The sequence below is a fragment of the Chrysemys picta genome, chromosome 18, assembly GCF_011386835.1.
Source record: "Chrysemys picta bellii isolate R12L10 chromosome 18, ASM1138683v2, whole genome shotgun sequence".
NCBI lineage: Eukaryota > Metazoa > Chordata > Testudines > Emydidae > Chrysemys > Chrysemys picta.
The window spans coordinates 25,559,515-25,580,900 of NC_088808.1; the positions used below are offsets into that span (position 1 = coordinate 25,559,515).

At 44.9% G+C, this 21,386-nt stretch overlaps 1 protein-coding gene across 1 annotated transcript in view; it reads left to right on the forward strand.

The window, feature by feature from the left end:
- LMX1B (LIM homeobox transcription factor 1 beta) overlaps window positions 1–20,656 on the forward strand; it is a 131,367-nt gene extending 110,711 nt beyond the window's left edge. Inside the window, exons 3-8 of the mRNA XM_005279432.4 lie at window positions 1,686–1,918; window positions 8,428–8,606; window positions 9,286–9,363; window positions 9,836–9,902; window positions 12,317–12,478; window positions 14,376–20,656. Coding sequence (XP_005279489.1) covers window positions 1,686–1,918; window positions 8,428–8,606; window positions 9,286–9,363; window positions 9,836–9,902; window positions 12,317–12,478; window positions 14,376–14,533 — 877 coding nt within the window. The 3' untranslated portion in view covers window positions 14,534–20,656. The remainder of the gene's footprint in view (window positions 1–1,685; window positions 1,919–8,427; window positions 8,607–9,285; window positions 9,364–9,835; window positions 9,903–12,316; window positions 12,479–14,375) is intronic.
- Window positions 20,657–21,386: the final 730 nt, after the last annotated feature.

Below are 21,386 nucleotides of genomic sequence, written 5' to 3' on the forward strand. Positions count from 1 at the left end.
TTAACTGCGATTAATCGACAGCCCTGCTTTTAATCCTTTTAGCTATTTTATTACGCATGTGCACCAAATATTTCCGTTTTAGGGACTGACCAGCTAACGCCTTTTTATACTTTTGTTAAGTCAACCAATACAAATGTATGGTCAGATTTTCTCCCTCTGTTAATAGTTTGCATCTACCAGCAAAAATAGCTGTCGGAAAATCCAATGCACTGTAGGAAATGAAATGGCCTTATTTTCTGGAGGTGTCCCAGAGTCTCCTGGGGCATCAGATTCCATTTAATAGGCTTGGTTCATTATGGATCCAAAGAGGAGCTTGTTGGCTGGTTTGTGAGGCATGTACAATATACAGGCATGTGAAATTTCTCTCCCACCTGCCCATACACTCCGCCCACCTTTTCACTAAAGAAGTAGTAGCTGCCATTTTGCTGTATTTCCTCAGCTGAGACAAAATGAAGGCCTATGAGGTACATATCTAGCAGCCACAGTAGGACATGCACCCTGTAATGGAGTCCATTTGCCTGTGAACCAAAAGGTGGTCATTTTGAAAAACAAAGAGAAAAAAACCACAGGACATATTTTTCTTTTCCCTGTAAGCAGAGCAGAGCATGTCTACTATACAAATACCTATGTGCTTCTCATTGCCTTGGAAACATGGATATATTACAAGACCTTACCTTGCATTTCTATGTATTGCCATGAAAAGATGCTAAAATCTAGACGCACCGAGCACACTATATGCTACAGGAAATTAATTAATCACTCACCTTTATTTGAAACGGCGCCTTTCATGCAAGCTCACTGGGGGAGCTTCCCAACTGCCATTAGAGAATCAAAATAAAACTAAATGAAATGATTCAAGCGTCACTTTCGAAAATGAACAATTGCTGAGAGTGGGGGAGTTCTGAGAGTTTCATGAACTGTAGTGAGTGTTCTGGAGTCTGTGATTATGGCAATGGTTTAGCGGGTCATATGCTGTGTACCTCTGGAGGAGCCAGAGGGGGTTTCACATCCTTCCAAAAGGTAAACTACCTTCTCTGAAACAGGTTAGTCTGGAAATGACTCAACAGCCCCAGGAACACTCGTGTTCTTCCACATATCTTGCCCAGACAATAATGCCCCTCCTTCCACATACTAAGGATCCCTTTCTTGTTTCAATGCTCATTTGTTATCCTCCACAGCAATAATTATACTAGGACAGTATAGTTACAAAATCACTATTGGGTTAAGTATCAGAAAATTAGTTTGGGTAGCCTAAGGTTTGACTCAAATCTTTCTCCAAAAGTTGAACTGAACTGCATTTGTTTAGAGCTTTCAGAGAGATTAAGTAACTTTTTTTTGTTCACTTTTTCTCTTGTGCCTCTGGAACTCTTGGGTTCATCCCCTGATGGAGGAACAACAACATTTTGAGACAGAGGCTGCTCTTTGGGTCTTTCCAACCCGACCAAACCACAGGTGCCCTGGAAATCTCATGAGGAAACTAGAGCTCAGGAGACTTCTAGACCAAAGGGTTCAGAATTCCAATAAGTTGGGTCCCGCCGGAGGTACTGAGGTTCACCGGTCGCTAATGTGCTAAGCCGTGTGGCAGGCTGATCTGCAGTACAATTAAAATCTGAACCTATTTTTCCTGTTGAAATAAATACGGTGCACGTTCTGACATTTCCCCTTCCCCCCTTTCCTTCTCACAGGCTATTTGCTGCTAAGTGCAGTGGCTGCATGGAAAAGATCGCCCCAACAGAATTTGTGATGAGAGCCTTGGAATGTGTTTACCACTTAAGCTGCTTCAGTTGCTGTGTCTGTGAACGACAGCTGAGGAAAGGAGATGAATTTGTTCTGAAGGAAGGACAATTGCTCTGCAAAAGTGACTATGAAAAAGAAAAGGACTTGCTGAGCTCAGTGAGCCCCGATGACTCAGACTCAGGTGAGCTCTTCTTGCACCTGTTCCAATTGATAGTTATGAACGGGCAAAGTGGGATGGAAAAGTCAGAGCCATCCTGAACCCTAGATTCACAGGCAGTGGAAGAAGAGGTCACAGGGCCCAGTCATTCAGTCTGATTTTGAAGACCACCCATAGGTGCCCTTTCTTTCAGACTCCATTGTGCTGGTGCCTTGACCCCTTTGCCCTTGGGCACTGCCCGTTAGGAGCTATCCCCAAATATCTAGTCTAGATCTTTCCTTCCTTAGCTTCAGGCCATTGCTCGTTGTCCTACCATCTTAGTAGAGGACAAGAATAATTTACAAGATGCTGAGATCCAAATAAGGTATTGCCCCAAAGCCTAATGTTGTCAATGGGAGTCTTTCCATCCATTTATCATCATACACCCATATTTCCTACCTGAGTATAGACAACTTGCTGTACATGTACATACATACAGGGTGTGTTATACATGCAGTATGGCGTGAGGAATACACAGAGCTGGCTTGCAAAATAGACTTAAAGAAGTGATGTAATTTCCCTGAGTTCTCTGAGATAAGTGTCTCTCTGCCAGTCGCAAGTGGGAATGCTAAGAACAGGCACAAATGCAATATTGAAATATCAGGGACTTGAAGGAAACTGAACGCTGAGCATGGCATTCCAATTGTGAAATTTGTGTTGCACTGGCAAAAGCAGTGGCTTCGTGTCCGCAAGGTCAGTGGCTCTCCAACTTTCCAAATGACTGTATCCCTCTCAGGGCTTTGATTTGTCTTGCGTACCGCAATTTACACCTCACTTTAAAACTATTTGTTTACAAAATCAGACATACAAATACAAAAGTGTCACAGCCACACTGTTACTGAAACATTGCTTATGTTCTCATTTTTACCATGTAATTATAAAATAAATAATTGGAATATAAATACTGTATTTACATGTCAGTGTGTAGTACATAGAGCAGTATAAACCAGTCATTGTCTGTATGAAATTTGAGTTTGTCCTGACTTCGCTAGTGCTTTTTATGTAGCCTGTTGTAAAACTAGGCAAAAATCTAGATGAGCTGATGTACCCCCTGGAAGACCCCTGCGTAGCCCTGGTTGAGAACCACTGTGCTAGTGCAGTCTGAGTAGTTCGCTCTGACACTAAGGAAGTCCTGCAGCAGGTCCAGGCAGGACGGAGGGGTTAACTTAAAAGATACAAAAAAATAATCCAGACTGGGCATTTTGCCACCAAATATTGCCACCTAGAGTCATAACATTTAATTTAGTAACTTCTGTCACACAGAGCTCACTCACCATGCAGACACTTCCAGAAGCTGCACTTCCTGCCAGTTTTAAACACGAGTTACAGGAAAAATAGCATTTACTTGTCTTCCTTTTTATAAAAAAAATTCCTGAGAATTATTCCAACACTCCTGGGTGGGTAACTGTCACAGGTCAGTTTTTACCAAAGCAGCAGTACTTGAATTGGAATAAAATGAGTGATCCTGTACCCCATCCTGCTCTGCAGAGCGATGGTGCCCACCCTGCAAAAAGAGAGATTCAGGTGTCTCAGTTTCTTCTCATCAGTTCATTGATGTTAAGGCCAGAAGGGACCTTGATGATCACCTGTTCTGAGCTCCTGCATAGCCCAGGGCAGAGAACTTCCCCCTGTAATTCCTTCGAGTGAGGGAACCCTCCTTCCCGGCTACACAAGTGACTGTTCTCAAGCCCAGCATTTTGTTGCTGGGCTGATTAGCCCACCTTTTACAAAGACATTTCTATTCTCTCAACTCTGCTTCTGGTATTCCACTAGCAGCAGTGAAATGGGGTAGGTGACATAACGGCCTGGCCTCACCCCCCAAAAACTCGAGCCCTGCCACGAGTAACCGACAAACAACCAAATCTGCACAGAGCATGTTATAATTTTACGAAATCGGGCCTGAGCCCTCTGATGTGGATGTTTGTGATTCAGTGTCCCAATACTTGGGAAATATTCATGCCTTTGACCCCCCCATACTATGAGACTCTGTTCTACTTCCCACAACTACCTCTGGGGAACCCCTTCCATTTCTGCCTCCCCTTTAGTGGTCCTCTGGAAGAAAAAGCCCAGTGGCTTTCAATGCACAGTCCCCTTGTGATGTCTTTGAGAGCAGCCGATTGGCCTGGCCCCTGCATCTTGAACTACGGTGGGGAGAAGCCCACCCCCCATCAAATTCCCAGGAAAGATTTTCTAGGGAATGAGTACCCTGCCTTCCCTCCATTCTGAGCTGGGGGACCAGCACCAGACAGTGAGGTGAGTGAGTTAATATGTCATGCTTTGATCCCCACTCAAGCGTTTGCAGCTCTGGTCTCAGCAGAGATCAGGCTCCAAGCCCACTAGCGTTTGCAATTCCAGAAGGCATGGGATTCCTCTTTGCCTTATCCATTCATCATAATTTGAAAATCCTGCATTGCTGATGTGCCATGTCTGGCTCCCAGGCTCGAGACACGTACAAATCATTGCTAGTAGGCATTGGAACCACTTATCTATTTCTGAGAAAATGTCTAAGAAAAACAGCGATAATCATTCCATTAAATGTACAAGCAACATGGATATTTGCTTCAGTTTTATGGGGAAAATATATTACTCTCAGTCTAACTCGGAGCAGTTTTTAGCCTTGATCTTTGCTTTGGGATCCACATCCTCCACGTTGTTAAAATTTTGTATTTCCATGTCAGGAATGTAGCGAGGCAAAGGACACACCTCAGCAGGATGTGCAGCTCTCAAGCCATTTCTAGAGCTGGGTTTTATTTAGTGCCAGACCATATTTGTAGGCCCTCAGACTCCTCATTCCATAAACCTCAATGTGCAGGTTTCTGGTTCCTAGCAAATATGGCCACTAAAATGTATTGATCTAATGTATGTGGGTCCCCTACTGCTTTTCAGATAGGATGTTCTCTCTATGTGAAACTCATTCAGGAATACTCAGGCCTTACTCAGACAAATTCCCATTACACGTACACACGTGTTTCTGTCTTCATCCACTTTCTGCCAAACAACAGCATTGTGGATGGGTCTCTCCTGTTCTCCCATGCTACGTGTTAGCATCACAGCACACAGGCAGTGGTTGCCAGCTGTCAGCTGGCTTCATTTGACATTTACTTCTGACACTGATGCACACATCCTCCCCAGCCAGAGTCCCCTTGTGTGTCATGATCAAATCAGCAAGGCCCAGGAGGTATCAGGGAAGCATAATGATGTGCATTTGAGTTCAGCTTTACTTGCCCACGATACACACAGTAGCATCTCCAGCAGATGAAAAGCATTTTTTTCATTGACAAAGAACCCCAAACCCCAGCCCACTCCATCCCCACAAAATGAGTGTCACAAGACATTTTTCCTTCCATTGTTTAAAACAGTGAAAGCCCAATGCTCCCCATTCCCTCTGTGAGTGCAAATGATTTCACACAGCTCTGGATGAGTGCACCTTCTTCTCCAATCAAATATCCACGGGCCTCAAAAATAACTCTTCAATGAGCAACATGAACCTTCCCAAACCTTCCCATAGAAACAGCAATCTGGAAAGTTAATGACGCCACAGTTATTGAAATGACAGAACTACTCTTTAATCGTTATACAAAAGGCGCCTCTTAAACTGAAATACATGGTAGGTGCATGTGAATCAGCTCCTAAAACGAATTAAAAGTCTAACTTGTTAATTCCCCAAATACGATATTTGAACGTATCAAAATTATAGTTTCTTAATTTTAAAGATCTACAGAATAGTATATTAATGTTTTCTGAATGAAAATAAGTGGTCTAGTGAAATTCATATAAAATAGACCTATTTGAATGATAAATTTTGGCCACAGATATTGATGTGGACACATAAGTTATTTCAATGAGGACAAAAATATGCACTTACTCATAAACCTTTGGCATGGGAGTTGGGATTTCTCACTACTAACCACTAATGCACACTACAAATATATTTATGCTATAAATGCACATACACAGAGTCTAATATATACTTATATGGACCCATGCCTACACACACTCATAGAGGCTCATGCACAGGCCACACATAAAAGCATAGAATCATAGGACTGGAAGGGCCCTTGAGAGGTCATCTCGTCCAGTCCCCTGCACTCAAGGCAGGACTAAGTATTATCTGGACCATCCCTGGCAAGTGTTTGTCCAACCTGCTCTTAAAAATCTCCAATGATGGAGATTCCACAACTTACGTAGGCAATTTATTCCAATGCTTAACTACCCTGACAGTTAGGAAGTTTTTCCTAATGTCCAACCTAAACTGCCCTTGCTGCAATTTAAGCCCATTGCTTCTTGTCCTGTCCTCAGAGGTTAAGAAAAACAATTTTTCTCCCTCCTCCTTGTAACAATTTTTTACGTACTTGAAAACTGTTATCATGTCCCGCCCTTAGTCTTCTCTTTCCAGACTAAACAAACCCAGTTTTTTCAATCTTCCCTCATAGGTCATGTTTTCTAGACCTTTAATCATTTTTGTTGCTCTTCTCTGGACTCTCTCCAATTTGTCCACATCTTTCCTGAAATGTGGCGCCCAGAACTCGACACAATACTCCAGTTGAGGCCTAATCAGCGCAGAGTAGAGTGGAAGAATTACTTCTCATGTCTTGCTTTACAATACTCCTGCTAATACATCCCAGAATTATGTTAGCTTTTTTTGCAACAGCGTTATGCTGTTGACTCATATTTAGCTTGTGGTCCATTATGACCCCCAGATCCCTTTCTGCAGTATTCCTTCCTAGGCAGTCATTTCTCATTTGGTATGTGTGCAACTGATTTTTTCTTCCTAAATGGAGTATTTTGCATTTGTCCTTATTGAATTTCATCCTATTTATTTCAGACCATTTCTCCAGTTTGTCCAGATCATTTTGAATTTTAACCCCATCCTCTAAAGCATTTGCAACCCTTCCCAGCTTGGTATCATCCGCAAACTTTATAAGTGTACTCTCTATGCCATTATCTAAATTATTGATGATGATATTGAACAGAACAGAACCCAGAACTGATCCTTTCAGGACCCCACTCGTTACATCCTTCCAGCATGACTGTGAACTGTGTGAACCACTGATAGCTACTCTCTGGGAATGGTTTTCCAACCAGTTATGCACCCACCTTATAGTAGCTCCATCTAGGTTGCATTTCCCTAGTTTGTTTATCAGAAGGTCATGTGGGACAGTATCAAAAGCTTTACTAAAGTCAAGATATATCACGTCTGCCACTTCCCTCCTATCCATAAGACTTGTTACCCTGTCAAAGAAAGCTATCAGGTTTAGGGTGACCAGATGTCACGATTTTATAGGGACAGTCCTGATTTTGGGGTCTTTTTCTTATATAGGCTCCTATTATCCCCCACGCCCTGTCCCGATTTTTCATATTTGCTGTCTGGTCACCCTAATCAGGTTTGTTTGACACGATTTGTTCTTGACAAATCTATGCTGACTGTTACTTATCACCTTACTATCTAGATGTTTGCAAATTGATTGCTTAATTATTTGCTCCATTATCTTTCTGGGCAAAGAAGTTAAGCTGACTGGTCTGTAATTCCCTGGGTTGTCCTTATTTCCCTTTTTATAGATGGGCACTGTTTTTGCCCTTTTCCAGTTTTCTGGAATCTCTCCCGTCTTCCATGACTTTTCAAAGATAATCGCTAATGGCTCAGATATCTCCTCTGTCAGCTCCTTGAGTATTCTAGGATGCATTTCATCAGGCCCTGGTGACTTGAAGACATCTAACTAATTTTTAACTTGTTTTTTCCCTATTTTAGCCTCTTCTGATCCTACCTTATTTTCACTGGCATTCACTATGTTAGACGTCCAATCACCACCAACCTTCTTGGTGAAAACCAAAACAAAGAAGCCATTAAGCACCTCTGCCATTTCCACATTTTCTGTTACTATTTTTCCCCCCTCATTGAGTAAGGGGTCTACACTGTCCTTGGTCTTCCTCTTGCTTCTAATGTATTTGTAGATGTGTAGTGCACTGAGAGAGATTATTGAGGTTTTCCATAATATGCAGAAATGCAGAAACAAGTAATATGTTAAAAGTTACCTCTGGGGCTGCAAAAATATTAAAAAAACAACCAATTTTAAACTATATAGATTTGATTAAAAGAACTTTTAGATTTTTAATAACATTTATAATTAAAATTTCTTTCTTTTGTAACCTTAGAGGTAACCACAGTTTTTAAAGTCATACAATGTACAGCATAGAATAATCAACAGGGCCTGATTCTGCAAATGTTTAAGGACACTCACATGAGTAGTCCCATTGACTTCAGTTTCATACTTAAGTGCTTGCTGGATTTTGGCCTGGCGTTTATGCACAAGGTCCCGTTTAACATGATATCATCCGACTTAGGGTTAATGTTAAGTTTTAAAACAAATGAAGGGTAATAGCTGAGTTCATTATCTTAAGGGGGTGTATTGTTACTCCATGAATATATCCTTTCAAAAGTCCTATTCTCTTAGCAAACCAAAGAGAATGTTCTGATAGTTTTCGTTTCTTGACAGTTAAAAGTGATGATGAGGATGGAGATGTTAAACCAACCAAAGGACAAGCAAACCAAGGAAAAGGGAGTGATGATGGAAAAGACCCAAGGAGACCCAAACGACCAAGGACAATACTTACAACGCAGCAGAGAAGAGCATTCAAAGCATCCTTTGAAGTGTCTTCAAAGCCATGTAGGAAGGTAGGCTCTTCAGCAGAGACCCGCAAGCAATCTGGTTTTCTGCTGGTAGCCCACAGAACACAATACCAAACTCTGTGGAAAACCCTTACACAAGGGAAATATTTGGTTGCTCAAAAATTTGCTAATAAAATATGAACTGATCATTTACCATTAGAGTCTCAGGAATCATGTGGCCCCTCCAAAACTGAAGAAGTCACTTTTCCAAGGAGATGAGTGCACATCCCCATTCCTGTAGTTATTGTTCCAGCCCTGGCTTTACAAAATGTAACCAGGATGTTCAGTCATTTATAGCAGATAGGACTGTGGAAAAAACTATTTGCATCACTGGTAAAACTGGTGGAAAATCACCTCTTTGTGAAAGGCAACATACTTTGCCGTTTCTGCTCCATTTTTTTTTTTTTTTTGCTGTCTGAAGTGTGTCTTCACTGTGAAAAAGTGACATTTATCTGCATCTATAGAAAATGTGTCACTTGGGATAAGTGTGATGTGTCTCAGGGTTGCCATTTGCCTTTATTCGTGGTGACAAATTGTGTTTATTGGCCAAAATATCAAAATTTTATTCTTAGCCAAATTTACAAATCAGTGTTTCACAGGTTAAAAAAAAATAATGACATGATCTCTCTCCTGACCCACCTACTTAGGTGTAAGTTAATTCTTCTTTAAACATTTCCTCCTGTAGGTCCGAGAAACACTAGCAGCTGAAACAGGACTCAGTGTGCGAGTTGTCCAGGTCTGGTTTCAGAACCAAAGAGCAAAGGTAAGTTATTTGTCCAAATCTCAAAAGTAAAGCCTGAAGCACGTGTACAGTATTCCCAGCAGCAATGGCACATGCACAGCTCTTCCCTTTCACTAAAAGGTCTACGTCACTGAGATAACCAGGCAGGAATTAGGTTTTATAAAACCGTTTTGTGACATGTGGGCTCCTCACAAGTGCATATTTCTGCATGTACTGCACAGACTATGTTCATGTAGGAAGGCCTATTTCCAGACATCTGCACCTAGAGTAAATGGTCCAAGCAATGCTAGATAAGGACTAGTTTGTATATGCAAATATGGAACTGCAAACCCAAATTTATATGCTCAGGAATGACAGTTGAGCCCCTAGTGGGGTGTACGGGAATATACACACTCTGTATTGATAGGTTTGACATTTGCACAGAGTTTTGTAACTAAACCAGCTCTTTCCATTCAAATCCATGAGATTATCCTGTGTTTCCTGTTTTATTCAGATGAAGAAACTAGCACGGAGGCATCAGCAGCAGCAGGAGCAGCAAAATTCTCAGCGACTAGGGCAAGGTAAAGCCATGTTTGTGATGGAAGCAGGGAGAAGGGAAGGGGCTTTGTGGGTTTATCATAGCATGTGTGGGAGGGAGCATACAGCCATGTGTTCGTCCATACAGAGGACATGGCTTTCTATTGTGCACACAGTGACCTATACGCACAGAGAGAGGTTCTGTTCACACCGGCCAGGCCCTCCGGTTACACCTGTGTCTATCATTGGGCCAAACCCCCTGGGTCCCTACTCAGGTCCCTGCCATCCCCTCCCTGTGGTCAAACCTGCAGGGGGATAGGGGTTTAGGGGAGTCCCCATTTGTGGATCCCTCAAACCACTTTTCCCCTGCCATAGAAAAGGGTGCTGTGGCCACTCTGAATCTGAGGGATCCACAGGTCATTTGTGAGGAGCAGGACCATCCCTACCATACGCAAAGTACGCAGCTGCGTAGGGCACCAGGAAACTTGGGGCACCACATTGCCTGGTGCCCTGCGCAGGTGCGTGCTGCTCCATCCCTTGCCCCACCTCTTCCCCAGCCCCCCCCCCCGCCCCTGCCCCAGCCCCACCTCTTCCCGCCCCTGCTCCGCCCCAGCCCTGCCCCCACTCCACACCTCCCCCAAATCCCCCACCCTGCCCCGCCTCTTCCCGCTCCTGCCCCACGCCCACTCCACCCCTTCCCCAAAGCCCCAGCCCTGCTCTGCCCCAGCCCCACCTCTTCCCCCCCCGCTCCACTCCAGCCCTGCCCCCACTCCACACCTCCCCCAAATCCCCCACCCTGCCCCGCCTCTTCCCGCTCCTGCCCCACGCCCACTCCACCCCTTCCCCAAAGCCCCCGCCCTGCTCTGCCCCAGCCCCACCTCTTCCCCCCCCTGAGGACTGCAGCAGGGCCAGGCCTGCACTCACCGGCGGCGGGAAGTGCAGGGACCCGACCCCAGCCACGCCACTGGTGAGTGCTGGGGGGTGGTTCCCCCCTACCCCCCAAGCCAGCCCCCCCTTCCGGGGTCTCCCCTACCCCATGGGGGAGGGGGCCGCATCGGGCCCCAGAATAGCTAGGGACGGCCCTGGGAGGAGGCCCAGTGTCTGTGCAGTGGCCCAGTGTTAGGTGGCCCCTTAGCAGCAGCAGCGAAGTGCACCGATGCGAATACTGTACAGTCTGGAGATGCTGATGGGAACGGAAAGGGGACGCTGTTTGGCCCCCCCGCCTACTTCTGAGCCATTCCAGTCTCCACATTCTTCCTAGCTACTCTGAAACTTGCTCTCTTTGGATTCTCAGCAGCCTATACTCTGAGCTGCTCACTAGTATAATGAAATGCACGGCGTTCATTCCTCTCGAGCACTTTTTCACAATTACTGGTTATTTGCACTGCTGTGACGTGACAGGCAGCATCAGGGCTCCATTGTGCTGGGCACTGGGCACTTCTCTGCCCCAAAATGCATACAGTGTAATTGGAGAGAAGACACAACAAGTGATGGAAGATTGAGCAGGAAGTCTAATCATTCTACATCAGCCTCATCAGAGTCAGGGCCAGGGGGTTGGGAGGCACCTCTGATTCCAGGGAGACATTTGCAGCATTCGTTCTGCCGTCCTGTTCCAGGAGCTAGGAACCTCTGAGCAAGAGATGAAAAAAGATGCCTTTCTGATTGTACCAGATCCCTGTCGTTAAGGGTCCAAGTTTTCACTTGATCTGCATCCACAATCAAGACCAGATTTTCCAAGGAGCTGGTTGGGAAACCTGGCCACTGACTTTGCTGCCTAAATGAGAGTTGAGCTGTTTTGGAAATCTGGCTCTAACTGACCCGCAGGATAAATGCTCCCCTTAACACTGGGATTTCCTACTGGCTGAGTTGCAGCTGAGTATGTGGTAGTTGGGTAGCAGCGATTTGCTGAATGCCTAACTCTGCCTTTGTGAGACAGTGTCCTGGTCTCTCACATTCACCCCCCAGGAGGCAGGTATTTCCAAGCACTGCTGGTTTCTGAACTCTGGGCACAAACAGAATAACTTGGCCATCTCACTGGTGCTCTGGGCTTTCCTGTAGTTCCTTTAAAATCTAACTGAAATGGGTCAGGGCTATTCAATTCTCTCCCACAAAGTGGGATTGAGCTGCTGATTTTTCCCAGGAAGAGTGATGCTGCAGTAGAAGGACCTGGAGAGCTGGACAGTGTGACAAAACCACAGACCTCTGGAGGACACATGGTTTCTAGCAAATGGTGATCACTTACTACACTGTCTTTGACTCCTCACGCACTGACCCCGCGGGGAGCCCGGGGCTGGTTGGTCCTAAGAGTGTTTTCACTATAGTAAAAGTTTTAGTAATTCCATCTCACTAGTGGCCTTACATTCCAGTGTAGCACAGAGTGGGCAGTAAGCAGGGTATAAACCCCATGTGTTCGGCTTCATGGCTAAACTGTGAATGGATTCCGCTGTTTGTTTTGCAGAAGTAATGTCCAACCGAATGGAAGGAATGATGACATCTTACACACCACTTGCACCACCACAGCAGCAGATTGTAGCAATGGATCAAAGCAGTTATGGCACGGACCCATTCCAGCAAGGTCTTACCCCTCCACAGATGCCAGGAGACCACATGAACCCCTATGGTAAGGCTCTCCACGTACCGGGAGCAGCACTTATCTGTATGGCAGTTCAGACTGCAAAGGTTCAGCCTAGTGATTTATTTTTTCAATATTTTTTCTGCGATTTGTGCTAGAGCATATATTGAACCAGCATAGTTTTTATTTTTATTTATTTATATGCACAAAAAATGGGTAGGAGAAAACCTGTTCCAGGCTCTAGGCACCCTTAACAAATATTTCAAAATACAGTTCTTAGCAATTACTAATCCAGCAACGTTACATCTCCCCCCACCCCCAACGGAGTCAGCCAAGAGTGACCAAACAGAAAATAAACAGCACCAGAACCCCCCTCCGCCCACCCTCACAGTCCTTCTCTTTCCCCCAAAGCTCAGAAAAAAGCAGGCATTTTGCAGCATGCTCCCAGGGCCGCCCAGAGGGAGGGGGCAAGTGGGGCAATTTGCCCCAGGCCCCACAGGGGCCCCCACAAGAATATAGTATTCTATAGTATTGCAACTTTTTTTTAATGGAAGGGGCCCCCGAAATTGCTTTGCCCCAGGCCCCCTGAATCCTCTGGGTGGCCCTGCATGCTCCAACAGAGGGAATGAATCTTGTGGTCCCCAAATGCAAAAATTACCATCTCCATAAACTCCCTCAAATGGTATGCTCTGACTTGTTAAAGAGCAGCTCTTGTATTGCTGCGAGATGTGCCAGGACAGAATATTCCCTCCCGGACTTATATGATACTTTCTGACCTAAGATAATTACTGGCTTCTACCCATTTCCCACACACCACATCACATGGCCAGGTGTAACCAAATGGCACCTTTTACATGGTACTGCTAATGCTACACGAATGTAAAAAGCGTCATGGCTGTTACAGGACTATTACAGTCTTGGATTTAAATATGATTTAAGAGGATTTTTCAAACTGTGATAGTGACCTTGTAGCCCAACATGGCTCAGTTACGTCACTTTAACTTCTATGAAGTATGGGCACATTGGTATTGAGATGGATACACAGCTCTCTCGGTAACACTCACTGGAGTGACGTGCATGCAGCAGGAGGAAAGCAGACTCTGCTGTGTGCAGTTGTGTTTGTTGCAGAGAGGTGCATGCACACTGGGCAGTTTGGTAAATGAAACAGAGGAGTCTGAATTTCAAGTGTATTTCATAAAGAAACTTGAAGCCCAAAGGAACTTTGGAGGAGTCGGGTTTGGTGGCTAACATTTTGCTTGGCTCGCTCAATGAATCCCCACTAGAGAAATGGTCTGTGCCTCAAATCAAACACAAAGAAATACAATGCAACCATTTCAATTGAGTGCCACTGGAGCACTTTCTGGTGCCCTCCCAGGTGGTCAGTTGACATTTAAGCCTCGAAAGGAGATAAAAGGCAGTATTGTCTCTGTTCCAAAACAAAACTCCATTGCATTTGCAGATATGACTTTTACTACATTGTGTCTGGGTGAGGAACATTTTTTCCCAAAGAGCCGTTTCCCATTGTCAGCATTGGGGCCTGGTCCTGCATTAATTGACTACCCAACATTTCTGTTGTGGAATGCAAGGTCCCAGCTCGTTAGGAGCATGTGATCCTCCCTGCTCTCTGTTGGTTGTCTGCTCATGTCAATTAGAGAAGAATTTTTTATGTGCTGGAGACAGTAGCGTAAAGGAAGTGCTTGCAGATTTCCTCCTTCTGTGCAGCATCAAAGCCATCGAAACACCTAGAATTTGATCTCCAGTCCCTGTTTAAAGAGCAGAGCCTTGCAGAAAAGTTATTTTATATTAGCTTAGCAAAAGAAAACAAAATGTATTAGCTTTTACTTTCACTTGTAAAAGACATTGTGCCTCCGAGTGCCTGAGAATCCTGAGTCTGTATTTCTCTCTCTGCACAGAACCAAGCTTAATTTGTACATTTTGTTTGCAGGAAACGACTCCATTTTTCATGATATCGACAGTGATACCTCTTTGACTAGCTTGAGCGACTGTTTCCTTGCCTCCTCAGAAGTTAACTCCATGCAGGCTAGAGTAGGAAACCCCATTGACAGGCTGTACTCTATGCAGAGCTCATATTTCGCCTCATGAAAATAATAATAATAAAGAAAACAAATAGCTGGTGTATCTTTAGCAAGTGACTTTTTGCAGAGCAGACTCTACAGCCATATGTTGCCCAGCTCTTCCTTCACAGTGACTCCTGCCGCCTCTGGACTGCCACGAGCATTTTTAGGAGGACCATATATTACATCAATCAATCAACCCACCAACCCCCCTCCCCCACTCACACATAGACATCCTCAGTTATCCAGCTTGGACCAGGCCACGAGAAAAGCATGGGACGAATGGAACACCCAGCTCTCCAGCAGCCCTGGGTTTGGTTTGAGCTCCGCATTGTAAAGGAAATGACTGTGTGAACAGCTAGACCTTTTTCCTTCTTTCTTTCTTCCTTTCATTTGGATATTTAAACTTTTTTTTAAAAGCCACTGAGACTGACATCAGTCGACCATATGACGAATAAATCAAAGAAACTGGAGACTCCTCCCCTTTCTTATTGCATGACTCATGCTATGTTGTGGATAAATTGCCATTTGAACTGTGAGACGTTAATGTAAATGTGACGTTCAACATTTGTTTCCTTTCTACACTTTTTCTACATAACCCTCAATCTGCTCCTTAGTTTATAGCCCTTATACTGTATGATACTTAGAAAAACTGGTTAACAAGAAGCCTTGTGGCGAAGCCAGTGATTTCATAATTGAAAAAGGTCTATGACCCTGGAGAGAAGCTGCATGTTAGGGACAGATGCATTTAGATTAGTATTAATCTTGAATAATTAAAACAAAAGGTGCTTACACGACACAGAGCTTTATTTAATTTTTAATGTGTGAGAATAAACATTTACTTTTATTTGTAAGTAATTTAGTGCCAACTTTCAAGCTTAGACTGTGATTGGCAACCACGTGTTGTTCATTCTGTTCTGTTTATTTAGGTTTTGCATGAGACATAAATGTGCTACACTCCATTGTCCATCTGGAACAATTAAGGCCTCCTTTAATTAATTTTCTTCCTTTGTCAAGGAAAGCGCAGGATCTAAACTCCTAGCCCAGACCCTGAGACGTGTCCTTGACATGTGCACCAAGTGACAAAGAACCCAGAGAGCATGAGGCTGTGGCACGAGCCTGAGTCTGATCTCACTGATGCAAGTTTCACACTGATGTGACTCTGTTGCCTCCAGTGGTTACTCCAGACCTACACTAGCAAAATGGGAGGAGACCCGGGCTCATTATGCAGAGATAAAGAGGACTGTCTCAACAGCCCTTGCTGAAGTTTGAGCAGCCATTATAGATTTTTGTAGGGCATAAAACATGATAAATAATAATATTCTAGTTATAAATATTGCCTGCAGACAATAATTATCAGGTGGAGAGCCAGACAAATATGGCCATGTCTCGTAACGGAGAAGACTTAGTGAGGAACAATTTGGCAAGGTAATAGAAGTAATGATAGGGTGTGTTCAAAAATGAATAAAGATGGGTGAGGAGGGAAAAGTTAGGTATGTCAGGCCCATGCTTAAATAAATGTGTTCAAAACACTGACCATACCAGTGAAAACCAAGTTCAACGTGCTGGTTAATTTAACTCCTGGCGTGTGACGCATGGTGCAGGCTCAGGGGCTGCAGTCACACATAAGACGCAGTGCACTATGCAAAAATTCTTAAGCACTCAGAGGTGTATGGCATATAGCCATGAGGCCCTCCATGCCACTTTGATGGGCCACAGGCAGCCAAAAAGTAACAGACTCCACAGCCTCGTTACATTCGGGGCAGCGTATGTATGTTCCAGTTTCCTGGGATAGTAGCACTGCCTGCTCAGGATAGGGCCCGGCTGTCATGGGAGCTGCCCATGAAAAGTTAAGCACCCTTTTCTGAACCAGAAAGGGCTACTTCTTGCTTCCCAAAGGGGTGAATACCAAGTAGGGCAAGAAAGAGCTGAGTCAGCCAAAAAAGGACCTGCATTGCTCTGTGGTAAATGGTATAACTCATCTGGGACACAGATTTAAAACAAAAGAGGGCAAGAGAGCACTTTTTACATCACAGGTGATTATTAACTCTCCCCACTTCACTAAACATGGGGAAAACAGAGCCACATCCCATCCAGGGGTGGCAAAGCAAACAAAGGTGTTCATTCCAAACAAGCATGGGTGGAGCTCAGAAACCATTTTACGCCTTTCTTAAAACCCAGCTTCCATGGCCAGGAGAAACACAAGCATTTGCACCTTGGTGAGGTGAGGAAAGGCTCCATTGGGAAAGGAAGTCTTCATATCATGCAGGAGAGATGGCACGGCTGGAGGTCTCCCCTCCGCTCTGCTGCCCACAGCACAGTGTCCCAAGTCAGGCAGAAGGGCCCTCTCGCTTAAACACACAGACAACCCCCTGGGTGGCTCCATTCTTTCTAGTCCACTCCAGCCCCGGATGTTCTGGGCTAACAAAGCTCAAGCCATCTCCTTGCTACTGCATGTAGCTCTCCTACCTTGAACAGGAAGTAGCCCAAATTGCAACCTGCCAGTCTCACAGCAGTCACAGGTCAATCACAACTGCATGCATTCTGCAGAGTCCCTTTTTATCTCCTGGGGCGGGGGGAAGGAGCGGCTTTACCAGTTAAAGCAGGGCTTGTGAGCCAATTGGGAGGAAAAGGCTTGACTACCTTTGTTCTAACCCAGGCATCACCAATTTTTCCCCTTACGCTGTACCAAAAAACACCCCTGCTCACACTAGCTGGTATCTGTAAAGAACTCAGGTGACCTGGATATTTCCATTGCATTAGGAGCCAGAATTTGAGCATTTCTCATGTGGTACATTGGAAACATTTGTAACTACCCACCTCACAGGATTAATCCAACCCCCAGCAAATATCGCTTTTCTCAGAGCAGGAGTGTCTTCACAAGCTCCAGCCTCTGATGTTTATGGCATCTATACACCATCACAGGATCCGACCAGTCAGACCTCCTCTTTTACCAGTGCAGAATCAAAGGCCATAATTAGTGAATGTTGAGACTTGTCTGAGCACTGTAATGTGCCCCACAGTCTGGAGACTCCCCTGCTCCATGTCTACCTCTGGTTCTGGGCTGGATGTTGAAAAAAATCCACTTCCAAGAAAGGAATCAGCAAGCCCGCTTTGGAGCTCAAGTATCGATAACCCTTCTGCTGCTCTTGGGATGGTCCTATACCACCTCGGCATGTATTGCAATGTAGGTATAAATATACTCTCGGCTGTGCCTTTGGTGTGTTGTATGGCAATGCTTAGCCATGTGTTCCCCCATATTATGCTCTAGTTGGTGCCAAGTGCATTGTACATGCGATCTCTTGGCCAACATGACTAACTATATTTCCAGTGCCAGGGTGCATTGAAGCCAATCAAGAGGGGGATGCACTTTTAAAAGCATGGCCAGTCACTTGGAGCAGGCCAGTGATATCTGGCAAAGGCCAAAGTTCATTAAAGCAAAATAAATGTCACTCTTATTTGTAGTACGGATTATCCCACAGGAGCGTGATCATTGTGGTTTTAACCCGGGACCTGCAGTAAAATATTATAAAGCAACCTCTGACCTTTTTGATTTCTGGTTTACTCTTGTATTGTCAAGGGAAATGTCACTGATCAGGTGAAAGTAAAATGTGTAATGGGCCATACAGCAATAATATCTTACACTGAGTCACATTGATAAATTCTTGCCCAAAACTCTTAGCATCTGGCAGTTTCACAGAAACCACAAATAGTGATTGTACATATGGGAGTTTGAAGGGTAGAGGTCATGACAGCAGTTTATTACATGTACCTTACAGTGATAATTCTCTCTAGCAATTTAACCTCTCTCTCGTATAAATACATCAAGTGAGCTCTTCATAGCATTTCAATCATGCTGTTTTGGCTAAAGAAGGAATACTTAGGCTAAAGCAGTGACAAGATGCAATTAACTAAAAGAAGATTGATTAGGTTTGTGTTCACGCAATAATATTTAATGAAAGGTTATCATAATGTGAACATGCTAAATGATAGCTTCCTCAGAAGTCTGTATTGTGCAAATGATCAATTCTGTGCCCAAAAGTGATGCTAGCATACTGCAATATTTTCCTGCATCTGATGCGGTAACTAATTGATGCAGTATTTAGCCCCTGTACTCACAGACCAGCACACACTTTTAACCTAGTAACTAGCGTGTTTCCATTTCATAGTGTCACTGCCAATGGAAGAATTCCCCCACAACGTGCAGCTCATCTCAGGCCTATACTAACCACAGTCTCAGTATGATGCTGAGGAGAGGGACTTACTTTCCAAATAATTGGCTTTATGGTGTTAAATGTGTTTCATGCCCACCAAGTAGGAGATAATTATGGTGCTGTCAGTAAAATAATTTTTGTTTGCCATCCAGGGCTGGCTCCAGGGTTTTTGCCGCCCCAAGCGGCGGGTGGGGGGGGGAAGCCGCAATCGGCGGCACTTCGGTGGCAGCTCCACTGTGCCGCTTTCTTCTTTGGCGGCAGGTCCTTCCCTCTGAGAGGGACCGAGGGACCCGCTGTTGAAATGCCGCCAAAGAGCCCGACCTGCCGCCCCTTCCCCTTGGCCGCCCCAAGCACCTGCTTACTACGCTGGTGCCTGGAGCCGGCCCTGTTGCCATCTCTAAGCTGAAACATGTCCCACAAATCTTGATCTTTTTTCTTCTTCAAATGCTTTGTCACCAAATGTGTCTGCATTCTAAAGCCCACTTGCTGCTAGCCATGCACAAGGAGTGAGCTGCAGCATGAACGTGTTTCACTCTGCTCAGTGTGACTATTGCCAGCCTCAGGAGAGGGGTTCTCTGAGAAGGCCAGTGCCTGTCTGTCAGCAGCAACGTGTCCACTCTGCAGCACAGTCACTGGTTAGGGAAGCACCTTCAGCCTGGTAACGCCTTGCAGAGTGGTTGATGTAATTCCACATCCCTTTCCCTACCCGGGGCAGGATTCCTCTTCACCTTTTCTAATGATCAACGATATTTCAAGCCACATCCCTCATTCCGCCCAGAGACTCACGGTCTCTCTGCTCCTGACGGCCAGATGGTCCATTCAATTTGTGACATCACCAGAATTGCCATGGTGATGTCACACTAACTCAATAAGACTCCACTACAGGACCCAGGAGAAAGAGACGCTTCATCCAACCACAAGGGTTGGTCACAAGAGCAAAAGGAAAGAGAGGACACATTAGAGATCCCATCACAGCCACAGTACTTGGAGCCAGTTCCAGGTACACAATGTTACAAAGTTCCCATGTGCTTTACATCTCTAGAGCCTGAAGCATTTGGGAGGTGTGTTAATGAGCAGCTGTCATTGTGTGTCTAAGTCCCCACTTTAGTGTGCCCTCCTCTCCTAGCACAGTGCCGCTGTGTGGCACAGAGGGCACGAATAGCACATCCACTGCAACTTGAATTCAGAGCAAGTTAAGTACTTAACCTGCCATTCAGCAAGGTACTTCAATACAGGCTTAACTTTAAGCAAGTTCTGAAATCCTGTTGGCTTCAACGGGACTCAAGCATGTGTAAGTGCTTTGCTGAATGCAGGGGGATGACTCCATGTTTAACTCCCTTGCTGAATAACTTGGTAACTGCTAAGGATAAGCACAGAATCATAGATTGATTTCCTGATTCTACTGCAGGCTTCCTAACGGTACAGCTTGGCTGCTCTTAGGTCTGCACAATGTTGTTTCATTTAGCAGTGACTGTGAAGGGACTTCCAGCTATTTTGCAGTGGGAACTCTGTTTTTAAGTGGACACCCTTTTTTAGCTGTGTATGGCTGTATTACTTGTATATTTATATATTCTGTATTTATGTTACCAAAATGTAGTATTTTGTAGCTGTCTGTTACAATTTGTTTAACTTGTACAAAATATGCATATGCTCCCTCATACTTAACCACCTGCCTTTCACAGTAGCTTCCTGCCCCTTGCTCTCTGTGTTGGTAACACGCCACCAGAATGTGTGTAGATTGGATCTTTTTTATTTAATTACTTGTCATTGTTAAATTATTTATTAGTGTTTTTTAAATTTCATTTCACTGCATTTTTTTCCTGCCACTGTCACCTGGCAGCTAAGGTATATGAGATTCTTATACATTGCGTTTCTGCCCACAAAAAAAAAGAGATTACATTTCAGTATATTTGTAAATAAAAGCAACCTGTAAACAAGCCAGCCATCTCCTCAGTGTGCAGTTTGTGTCTCTTTCGTTGCAGTCGATGTGTGCGCAGCATGCACTGTGTGAGTATGTGTGGTGGACAGGGGCACTGTGTGCTCATGTGGGAATTCATGGGGAACTCGCCACCCTTGGCGTAGCATTTGACTCGTACTCTGAGTGAATGTAGCACTGTGGAATGTCAGGCACAGCCTGCGTGTCCACGTCCTCCATTTATCCTTGATGCAAATACAGCACAGGCAATGCTAGGGCAAGCTTTCCTCACGCTGCCCTCCGCCATCATTTGCAGAGCCCACCTGTTGCCGCAGGAAGGGAATGCTCCCTCCATGGATCCTGGTTCTCAGGCTCTCGGGTGGGACTGCCCTGGGATGGAGGCACGTGGTGTGGCCGCATCCATTAGGTAACCAGACTGAGCCAACTAATATCCTTGGCATGCGTCCACTGCAACAATGGGGCCTTTTAACACAAACATCCTGGGCAAGGGTGGGATCCAGCTGTCACTTCTGGTGTCTATGCCCCAAGCGCTGGACATCACTCAGAAGTCGTTGGTTTTTCTGATGAACGTATGGGAGAGAGGGGAAGGTGGGAGCCCAGCTGGCTGGAGAAGAGGGATTCATTCTGCCCCCTAACGAGAGAAGGAAAAGTTCTATCTTACTGTCCTGGTAGCAGCACAGCGAGGATCCCTCGTGCCTCCCGCAGTCAGGTACATCCAGCCTCTCCACAGG